The sequence below is a fragment of the Leguminivora glycinivorella genome, chromosome 7 (genome assembly GCF_023078275.1).
Source record: "Leguminivora glycinivorella isolate SPB_JAAS2020 chromosome 7, LegGlyc_1.1, whole genome shotgun sequence".
NCBI classification, from domain to species: domain Eukaryota; kingdom Metazoa; phylum Arthropoda; class Insecta; order Lepidoptera; family Tortricidae; genus Leguminivora; species Leguminivora glycinivorella.
The window spans coordinates 21,826,834-21,838,517 of record NC_062977.1 but is presented as its reverse complement, the minus strand read 5'-3'; the positions used below and the strand labels follow the sequence as shown (position 1 = coordinate 21,838,517).

General features: G+C 40.7%; 1 protein-coding gene across 1 annotated transcript in view; it reads left to right on the top strand.

The window, feature by feature from the left end:
* LOC125228079 (hemocytin-like) overlaps positions 1-11,684 on the top strand; it is a 119,724-nt gene continuing 108,040 nt past the window's right edge. The window contains 8 exon segments of the mRNA XM_048132529.1: positions 1-141; positions 567-806; positions 1,052-1,098; positions 4,738-4,900; positions 7,204-7,427; positions 8,073-8,264; positions 9,459-9,508; positions 11,165-11,406. Coding sequence (XP_047988486.1) covers positions 125-141; positions 567-806; positions 1,052-1,098; positions 4,738-4,900; positions 7,204-7,427; positions 8,073-8,264; positions 9,459-9,508; positions 11,165-11,406 — 1,175 coding nt within the window. The 5' untranslated portion in view covers positions 1-124.

Here is an 11,684-nt window from a genome sequence, read left to right as displayed (position 1 = left end):
CGTGCCAACGACTGTTATCAGGGATTTTTTTAATGGATTTTTCTAGAATATTTTAAAGATGTATTTAGTTACTCAGGCTTTTTTTCTTCTGCTTGGACTATGGTGGTGTGAAGCAGGCTACGGGATGTCTGAGCAAGATGCGTAAGTATCATAGTTTGTTTTAATTATGTTACCTTTCTTCTTCATATTTTAGAACTGTGCCTTGTCGGTGGAGCTCATTCTCTCATATGACACGACGTGAACCTTTTCTTTTATTTGGTTGACTACCTAGTTTTCTTAAAAAACAGACGTCCAACCAGTAGGTACTCCTTAGTCCCCTTTTCTGTATTATGCAAAGATTCATTACTTCCGGCAATAAACTTCCGTCAACAGCCTAGACGTGCGAAATACCGGTCCGATCGCTTATTTTCTTTCACAAGTATAGTGCGAATAATTGTCGCGGTTCATCTAGCATAATTCTAGTTTTATTTTTTTCTATTTTTATCAAAATTGAGTGTTGGATTATGTGGGGCTTAAACGCTTGATAAAAAAAGCAGTGCTTACTATACATCATGTCTCTTTTACAGCCTCTCCGACGTAGAAGCACCCGCATACGTTCCAGCATACGCGAAAAACAAACAATTTGGCACAAAAACCGGATATTCCACCAGAACTGGCTACGGCACCAAAACGGGGTACGGTACCAAAACCGGCTACGGTACAAAAACTGGTTATACAAAGACTGGTTATGGTACAAAAACCGGGTACGCTGGCACTAAAACCGGATATTCGGAGACGAGAACCTGGAACTCGGAATCTGGATCAGCGTGAGTTTTTATTTCTCTGAAATTGTATCTAGCATATCTTTGGTAGCGAGGCCTTTGTGGGACACAATATAGACTATAAAAAATCTTATATTATCAGACTAACCATTTCCGGTATAATGAGAATTAAATAAGCGCATCAAGGTTTAACTCAAAAAAACTTCTCTAAAATTCAAAGAGCGTTTTTTCTTACACTCCTCATTGATGCTTATTTTTAAATTTGCTAAAGTAGTGTATTTTTGTTCCAGCCCTACGTATCAGGAGGTACAGCACAATGCTAACCAAATATTTGCAGGTCAGTACCTATTAGGTAACAATTACTTATGGCTGCTTTACACGTAATATCTACATACATATATATACATATTCCCAACAGGCAGAGATATGTTTATAAGAACCTTTAGATGTCACTTTATGCTGTATGTATAACTACCTATAAAATCACTGGTTAGTTGGTTGATAGGAAAGAAAAATCGGCCAAGAGCATGTCGAGCCCTGCTTAGTGTAGGGTTGCTTAGCCGGGGTCACATCTCGGACACTGGCGATCAAATATATGAAAGAGGCGCGTTCCTAGCACACATTCTAAGCTCGTGTAGGTGAACGCGTACTATGCTTGTATGAGTGAGATATGACAGGTCGACTGTTTGCGTTTTTGACATGCGGTCACTGTGAGGTAACCGAGAGGGGGTGGGCGGCACTTTAGCGGGGAGCGGGAGTGGCCATACTGTACGATAGTACTCTTTATTATACTGTGCCGGGGTGTCGCGCAATGTAAGTTTTTTTTAATAAACAGAAACAATTTCGACAATGACTGATCATGTTCACTACAGTTTTGAATGAAAGTATGTCATAACATAAGCTTTTGTATTACGATTTTTTTTTTCACCTATTTACATACAAAAATATTTAGGTACTTCAAAAATTTTTTTATGGAAACGTATTTGTCTTGAAAAATCTATGCAACGACAGGTCCTATATCCTACACAATTTGCTTAAAGACACACACTTAAGCCTCCGACACACATAAAGCGTTTTGATGGCGTAGCGTTAGCGGAGCGTCAGCGGAGCGTCAGCGGAGCGCAATGATAGCGGTGCGCCGGCGGAACGCTGGCGTTCCGCTCTCAATCCGCGCACATTCCGCTCGCAATCCGCGCTCGTTTGTTCCCGCTGTCGTCCGCTGTTACTTCGCATTCTCGACAATAATATTAATTACTATTAGGGCCACTTGCACCTACGAAAATGCAGGGTTAACCCGAGGGTTAACCCACCATTTTATATGGAATTTGACAGATGACAGCCCACTAACCCCGAGTTAAGTGGTTGGTGCAAGAGGGCCTTATAGTCTTACCCTATTTTGTTTTTCCTAGTACATTTCATGCTAAGTACTTTAGGTACAGCTACCATCACATTTATAGATTCTACGAATTCCAATATACCAACCGAACAGCGTTTATCTCCGGCGTGGGTGCCGGAAATCAAAATCTCAACAATTGTAAATAGGACTGATATAATTTTGTGCCAATGTCAAATGCAGCAAATGCATTCAGGGCAGGGACGAATGGAAATAGATGGAGGTTCGACTGATAAGTACCTAGTGCAATTTGGTTGAGTCATTTTAGGTACCTCATCTAACATATTCGACAAACGCCGATCGAAAAGAAATTATTTATATTACAGCGTAGAGTCTTTTGACTATTTCCATACTGTGGTACTGTGGCCCATTTCTCAATAAGTGGAACCTGCGGGCCGATTTTTGAGTCTCACGCGTTCGAATTCAGAAAATTGTCACTGAAAATAATAAGCAAGTCACCGTTTTCAACCGGTATTTTAGTGACAAAATCCCGTATGCGAGATTCAAAAATCGCCCTCCTAGAACCTTTTTAGGGTTCCGTAGTCAACTAGGAACCCTTATAGTTTCGCCATGTCTGTCTGTCCGTCCGTCCGTCCGTCCGTCCGTCCGTCCGTCCGTCCGTCCGTCCGCGGATAATCTCAGTAACCGTTAGCACTAGAAAGCTGAAATTTGGTACCAATATGTATATCAATCACGCCAACAAAGTGCAAAAATAAAAAATGGAAAAAAATGTTTTATTAGGGTACCCCCCTACATGTAAAGTGGGGGCTGATATTTTTTTTCATTCCAACCCCAACGTGTGATATATTGTTAGATAGGTATTTAAAAATGAATAAGGGTTTACTAAGATCGTTTTTTGATAATATTAATATTTTCGGAAATAATCGCTCCTAAAGGAAAAAAAAGTGCGTCCCCCCCCTCTAACTTTTGAACCATATGTTTAAAAAATATGAAAAAAATCACAAAAGTAGAACTTTATAAAGACTTTCTAGGAAAATTGTTTTGAACTTTATAGGTTCAGTAGTTTTTGAGAAAAATACGGAAAACTACGGAACCCTACACTGAGCGTGGCCCGACACGCTCGTGGCCGGTTTTTTTTAAGAGGAACAGGTAAACCATTTGACCACAATCTCACCTGATGGAAAGTGCCGATGTAGTCTAGGATGAAGCATGTTTACCCTAGTCGCATCGATCTAAACTACCGAAGTTTAAATCGATGCCTAGTCGTTGTCTAATATGACAAGTTGAAAAGAGACTTCCTCTTGTAATTTTTCGCTTTGAGGAATGGGCCACAGGTATGGCAATAATCACAAGACGCTTTGCGGTACTACTCATCCCGTTACATGTTTTATTTTCATTGTCTTTAGCCATTGATTTTCATTGATACATAATCCATACTTAATATTATAAATGGGAAAGTATGTGTGTCGGTTTGTCCGTCTTTCACGGCAAAACGGAGCGACGAATTACTTAACGAGATTTTTTAAGTGGAAATAGTTGAAGGGATGGAGAGTGACATAGGCTACTTTTTGTCTCTTTCTAACCCCCCACTTCCCTATAATGGGGTTTGGAAGTTTGTATAGAGCGGCCATTCTCAAAGTGGGCTCCGCAAAACCTCTCTGGGGGCTCCGTGTGAATTTTGGCTGACTGATATGCAATTTCAACTCTCTTCTATAAAACCTTGCTATAAACTATTTTTTTTTATTTATTTAATTTAAGGGTTCCATGAGAAAATAAGTTTGAGAACCGCTGGTATAGAGCATTCCGCAGTTTTCGAATTTGACGCGAGCGAAGCCGAGGATAAAAACTAATTCAATATATTTCTCGAGGATTGAGAATTCCGACATCTCTACTTCCAGACAACTGAAAATATTATCGACAATAATTCAACATAATATTTTAAAACTAGGCAGGAAATCAGCGAGACAACATCGCTTCGATGTTGTCATGTTTAGCACTGATAAATATAAGTAAATAATAATAATAACAAAATACTTTATTGCACACTACAGAAGAAAAAAAAAACACAATTCGGAACAGATACAACGTGGTAGGTAACAACAGGCGGTCTTATCGCTAAAACAGCGGTCTCTTACAGACAACCTTCAGATATTCGAGTGGCGATCGGAATAAAATACCTACCTACTTTAATTTTGGCACTCCCAGGGATGTTCCTGCACAACGGTTATCTTTCAACTAGTACATTATTTTGAATACTTTAGCATATACATACATGAGCATATTAATTACTTATGAAAAAAGATTAAATAGCTGCCTATAAATAAATAAATAAATATTGGGGACACCTTACACACATCAACTTAGCCCCAAACTAAGCAAAGCTTATACTATGGGTGATAAGCGACGATATACATACTTAAATAGATAAATACATACATACTTAAATACATAGACAACATTCAAGACTCAGGAACAAATATCTGTGCTCATCACACAAATAAATGCCCCTACCGGGATTCGAACCCAGGACCGCGGCTTAGCAGGCAGGGTCACTACCGACTGAACCAGACCGGTCGTCAATTATAAACAAAACTATATTATAAACTTGATTGTTGTATACAGGGCCGAAATGCGACCCCACCTGCAAGAACAACGGGATCTGCATCGACACCAACACCTGCCACTGCCCGGCCAACTTCCAGGGCAAATGGTGCGAGTTCGAGAAAAAACCCTGTCTCACTTATCCACCGCTACCCATGAACTCTATGAGGAAATGCAATGATGAGTACGTATACACTTAAACTTCGCTAGTCTTTATTTTGTGGCAACATTGTCCATGCAACATTTAATTACTATGTACAGTCACTGGCATAAATAAGTAATGATTTCTGTACCTTGTCACATTAACATCTTGTTTGAAATGTCATACGAAGCTGTCAAATGATTAAAAGCGACAAGGTACAGAAATCATCACTTATTTTTGCCGGTGACTGTACTAACGTACTAGAAATGACAACCCAAACAAAGTCTATGCGCCGGCCTGCACCGCGGACTTATGTTCGTGCCGCAAACTTTTTGTTCGCAGCGTCCTCTCTAGTACATTATACCTCAATGCCATGCAACGTCCGGCAAACTTCCAAGAAAAATGGTGCGAGTTCGAGAAAAAAACCTTGACTGACTTATTCGCCGCTACCTATGAACTCGATGATAAAATGTATTGACGAGTACATGACTTTACTTAGTTGAGATAGGGTTAGCCTTAAACAGCAAGCATCGAGACTAACACTTGCCACTGCCCGGCCAACTTCCAGGGCAAATGGTGGTTCGAGAAAAAATCCTGTCTGTGCTTTTTCAAAACTTGCAACCTCATCTATATTATTGCAACCCCATCTATACATTCTTGTATTTTCAACAAAATATTAGTTTTTCCGTAAAATATGTGTGTCTGTGTCCCTCTCATGCGCATTCTGATCGTAATTTTGCGGCGTCCTTGTAAGGTCACTTGTTTAACTTATGATAAACTATCCCACGCATTCAGTGATTTAAATAGTGACAAAATATAATGTCATTGAGGGTCACATTTTTAGCATCCGTACGTGTAATATAGAACTATCCATACTAATATTATAAATGGGAAAATGTGTGTGTCTTTTTGTTTGTTCGTCTTTCACGGCAAAACGAAGTGACGAATTGATGTTTTAAGTGGAGATAGTTGAAGGGATGGAAAGTGACATAGGCTACTTTTTAGGGTTCCGTAGTCAACTAGGAACCCTTATAGTTTCGCCATGTCTGTCTGTCCGTCCGTCCGTCCGTCCGTCCGCGGATAATCTCAGTAACCGTTAGCACTAGAAAGCTGAAATTTGGTACCAATATGTATATCAATCACGCCAACAAAGTGCAAAAATAAAAAATTGAAAAAAATGATTTATTAGGGTACCCCCCCTACATGTAAAGTAGGGGCTGATATTTTTTTTCATTTAAACCCCAACGTGTGATATATTGTTGGATAGGTATTTAAAAATGAATAAGGGTTTACTAAGATTGTTTTTTGATAATATTAATATTTTCGGAAATAATCGCTCCTAAAGGAAAAAAAAGTGCGTCCCCCCCCTCTAACTTTTGAACCATATGTTTAAAAAATATGAAAAAAATCACAAAAGTAGAACTTTATAAAGACTTTCTAGGAAAATTATTTTGAACTTGATAGGTTCAGTAGTTTTTGAGAAAAATACGGAAAACTACGGAACCCTACACTGAGCGTGGCCCGACACGCTCTTGGCCGGTTTTTATCTCTTTTTAACGCGAGCGAAGCCGCGGGCAAAAACTAGTATTGTAGGTGCATTCAAGGCGGACTTAAGCGACACGATGCAGGTTTGCGCAAAATAGAGTAAGTGCGTTTTCACATTATCCGATCCGATATCGGATGTAGGAAGGATTTCAAAGGAAAAAATCAAAGATGGCGGCGTAATTTATGGGATATCGGTCCGACATCCGATATCGGATCGGATAATGTGAGAGCACACTAAGGGAAATGGGAAGTAGGGAAGCTGATCATGGCAAAGGCCGGTAATAAAGCTACATACTCAAGTACGATTTGCAACTTAGCAAAAAGCAAAAAAAAAACTTGAAATGAATCACGAAACTTGAAGCGTAGCAGAATTGTACATTTTCACTTTATCATGACAATAGGGAGCTTGACAGTAGTTAAAATAAAATATTCTATACCATGCACGAAATAAAGCATCACATAGTTGTAAGAAAAACATAGACAGAAGTTATTTTTAAATCCAATTTCTATTTTATAAGTCAGGTAGAAATATATAAAGTAACTGAGTTAACCGTGACGTCACTCAATTCGATTTCATATAAATTCCATAAGTTTAGCAAGTCGTTCAAATTCGTTTTGACTGTTCTTAAAAAGACGCTGATTTGACTAAGAGGCAAGTAGCCTAGTATATAAATCATCGTAACAGATGCACTGATTTGAATACAGTTTACCCAAACTATCGCCTGTCAAGATGATTTCTAGCTTTCATCACATTTTCTCTGAAGTTTACTTATTTACTTACTTTGTTTTAATTTTTCCAGACTTTGCACAATAACCTGTTCCGAAGGCCACAAATTCATCGACGGCACAACGGTGGCCAATATGCGCTGTGTGGACGGGCAATGGCAGCCGACTCGAGCGGACTTCTCGTCCATACCTGACTGCGAACCGGAATGTAACCCGCCCTGCCTCAATGGCGGTGTGTGTCTGTCAGTTAATACTTGCCAGTGCCCGCAAGAGTATAGGGGGCCACAGTGTCAGTACGGTAAGTACCTGTTGCGTACCATTCAAATATAAAATAAAATAAATAAATATTATAGGACATTCTTACACAGATTGACTGAGTCCCACGGTAAGCTCAAGAAGGGGAAGAAGCGAGGAAAAATCTGGTCTGTGCTTACACCAAAAACCTTCATCCAGCATCAGTACTATCACACTCTCTTTATTTAAATATCGATAAAAAATACCCTTAACGACCAAACCCAAACGTTAGTTAATAGCCGGGTCCACACAGAGCGAAGGACGTAGCGAGGCAATTTCCTCGCGCGGCAAACGTGCTACATAGACATGCCTCGCGTGAGACAGTGCCTGCGTTTTAGACCGAGCAACCTGCTTCGCCTGACGGACATTTACATTGGATATTTGCCGCGCGAGCACATTGCCTCGCGATGTGCCTTGCTCTGTGTGGACCCGGCTAATGATACAAAAAATATTAATGCTGATGATACCAACTAAATTTGAGAGAAGTTTTCAAAGGATTTTTTTGTTACTTAACATGAAACAGAGATCGTAATCCTGCTGACGCCATTTGCCAATAAGCAATACATCATCATCAGTAAAAAGCATTTTAAAAGCGTTCTCGTTTTATTTGTTCAGAGTAAACACTAAACATAATGTTCTTTCATTCCAGTAACATCTGTCTGCGATTTCCGCAAGCTGTCGTTCAATGGCAATTACAAATGTAAAGGAAACGACGAAGAGTTCTCTTGCCGGCTTAGCTGTCCTGCTGGGGCCGTGGCCTCTTCTACTTTTGCTGACCAGTATACTTGCTTGTACGCTACTGGATTGTACTCACCTCAACCGATCCCACACTGCGTATTCAGTAAGTATATTTAAAATCCTTCTTATCCTCCACGTGCCGTCATCTCTCTTAACAGGTCCCAGGATTTTGCGGTAGATACCAGGAGCTGACTTTCCTCTTTAGAAGGAATGCCGAGATAGAGTTGGTGAGCGAAGCGAATATCATCGGCGTAACAAAATCCCACAGACTTCGCTGGTTCAGCCACCTACTAAGAATGGGAGAGGATCGGGTTGCTAAGAGAGCGTATCTGGGAAGACCAATTGGTGGCCGCCCGGCGGGTCGGTCCAGATACCGCTGGGAAGACAGTGTGATGGCGGATCTGTGCCAGCTACAAGCCCATGATTGGCAGGAAGCTGCGCAGGATCGGGTAGGTGGCGTGCTCTCGTTTTGGAGGCCAAGATTCTCTTTGGATCACAGAGCCATATTAGTTAGTTAGTTATATTTAAAGTCTGTCAAGCCATATCTGTCACCGCAAAAAACCGGCCAATTTAAAAAATGCAGTCGGGATTGTTTATCGTCTCATTGAAAAATTAGATCTCGCGCCTTTTTCTAGTGACAAACTTGTTTGTATGATTATAATGATAACATTCGAAACAAACCTGCATGGTGCAGTCACGTTTGCCACGACGCGCACTGGCTGGTGATAAAAAAGTATACCCTCGCCGCTCGTGTTTTGTTTTTTCTACACTAATTTTTTTAGGGCCACTTGCACCGACGAAAATAGAGAGTTAATCCGAGGGTTAACCCACAATTTTATATGGAATTTGACAGATGACAGCCCACTAACCCCGACTTAAGTGTTTGGTGCAAGTGGGCCTTAACAACTTTAGTACTAGTTGTACTTCTGAATGTAATTTTATAAAGTTAATTCTTGTTTCTGATTTTAATATTAATAGAATTAAGATACTAACAGCAACATTTAGCTAACCATCGCTAGACGTTATGGCTTTGTAATAAGGACTACAAATGTACAGCTAACAGTGTTGCTAATGGTACTTTCAGGGCTGCCTCTAAAGCGGGGTTCCCTCAATATTCAATCTCAGGATCGGTTTTATTTAACTATTTATTTTAATGACCTTTTCTTATTAACTAGTTAATTCATTGTTTGGTTCCGAGGACTAAGATAAACATTCATGGACGCTAAATCTAGTTATAATTTTTAGGCAAGTTTTATTTTATATCTAGTGGGCTATAAATATTGAATATTATTTTCAGATGACGTCGTTGTCGTCACGCCAAGCAACTACCAATCGGGATACAGCAGTGTAAGTGTCGTCACGATATAATATAATTATAAATCTTCACCTTTTAAAGTGAGGTTTATAATAATAGGACTTTGAAAATCAACTTTTTGCTTGACGCGTATAGTATGAATTTTCTGAGATGAAATTTTCGCTTTAGCCGTAATCTGTTAAACAAAGGCCTTTGTGTCTATTGTTCACGGCGGCTAGCTCCCGTTTAAACGGCACGTGCTATAGTCTCAGTGTAGTTAAAAAGCAACTATCATGATAGTAATAAGGTTCAAATCCATAAAAAGCCCTTTCGGAGATAACACGTTTTGTCATCTTCAAAAAAAGTTACCTGCATACTGCAAACTGTTTAATAAATTTGAACCTTATTGCTATCATGATAGTTGCTTTTTAACTACACTGAGACTTTAGCACGTGCTGTGGAAACTGGAGCTAGCCGCCGCGAATAATAGAAACAAAGGCCTTTGTTTAACAGATTACGGCAAAAGCGAAACGTTCATCTCAGAAAATTCATACTATAACTATGTTACACAACTCTCACTTAGCATTCACTTATCGGGGTACGTAGCCAAATGCACAAAAGCTTACGGTAATATTCTTATCGTAGCGTAGGTAGTATCCCTATCGATTTTTTTTAAATTATAAATGGGCTTACTCTTGACCACAGACTAGCCAAAGGCAAAGACGTGGCCTACGCTGGAGTGAGCTCGCCCAGAAGATGCCTGTTCACTTCCATATTGGCGCTACAGAGCTGGACTGCGTTTCGATCGGCGTCTAGCCTCAACCTTTGTCATTTCGGCTCAATTTCGGCTAGGTCGGCAGCTTTTTCGATATCTTTTTTTTTATAAATGGGCTTACTCTTGGCCACAGACTAGCCAAAGGCAAAGACGTGGCCTACGATGGAGTGAGCTCGCCCAGAAGATGCCTGTTCACTCTTGATTTGAAGGTTGCCGGGTTATATGAGCTCGGAAATATAGCCGCCGGCAAGGAATTCCACATCGTATCAAAACCTATTATTATTATTATTATTCAGAGCCTACTGTGTCCCACTGCTGGGCAAAGGCCTCCCCCCTCTTTTTCCAATCTTCTCTGTCTAGTGCTATTTCTGGCCAGCCAATCAAAAATGAGTCCAGGTTATCCCGCCATCGCCGGTGTGGTCTGCCGGATCCCCGGTTTGACTCGTGGGGCTCCCACTGTGTGGTTATCTTGGCCCACAAGTCGTCCGGTATTCGGCAGACATGGCCAGCCCAGTCCCACTTCAACTTAGCCGCTTTCCGAGCTACGTCTATTATTTGAGTCTTAGAGCGCAGCGTGGTGTTCCGGATCCGATCCCTTAATTTTACACCTAATATGCTGCGCTCCATAGCTCTCTGGCAAACCCCGAGTTTGGACATCTGAGCTTTCATCAAAGACCAGGTTTGAGCACCGTAGGTGAGAACTGGAAGTACGCACATGTCCATGAGCCTACGTTTGAGTGACAGAGGTAGGTCTCCTTTCATTAGGTGTTTCATTGACCAATAGCTCTTCCAGGCGTTTTCAGTGCGTCTTTGAACTTATTTGTCTTGTCGCGCCTGGAAAGAGACTATTTGGCCTAAGTAAAGGTATTCATGGACATGGATCAAAACCTAAAAAAAAAATAAGAATCAGGCTCTAAAATATTTATTTTTTCAGAGCTATTACGAAACTTACTACCACAACGGCAGCGAAAGCCAAAGCCACAGCCAAACTGGCTTCGGCAAATATGGCAGCTACCAGATCAACCACGGGTCAGAGACAGTGGAATACGGGAAGAAGGGAGGCGGCACCAAAGGCACTAACGTGCATATTGTGGTGCAGGACTTTACGCCTAAGGGCGGCACTTGCTTGACCTGGGCTGGCGTGCATTACAAGACTTTTGACGGGAAAATCTATAGGTAAGTGTTGATTGTTTAATGTATACTAGTAAAAAAGGCCATAGCAAAACCGGCTACGGGAAGTATTGCAACTACCAGATTAGCCACGGTTCAGAAGCAATCGAATACGGGAAGGAGGAGGCACTAAATGCACTAACGTGCATATTGTAGTGTAGGACTTTACGCCGAAGGGGGGCACTTGCTTAACTTGTTCTGGCATGCATTATAAGATTTTTGACGAGAAAATCTATAGGTAAGTAGCTAGCTAGTGTCATCATGAGATTCTTTGACCATAATTA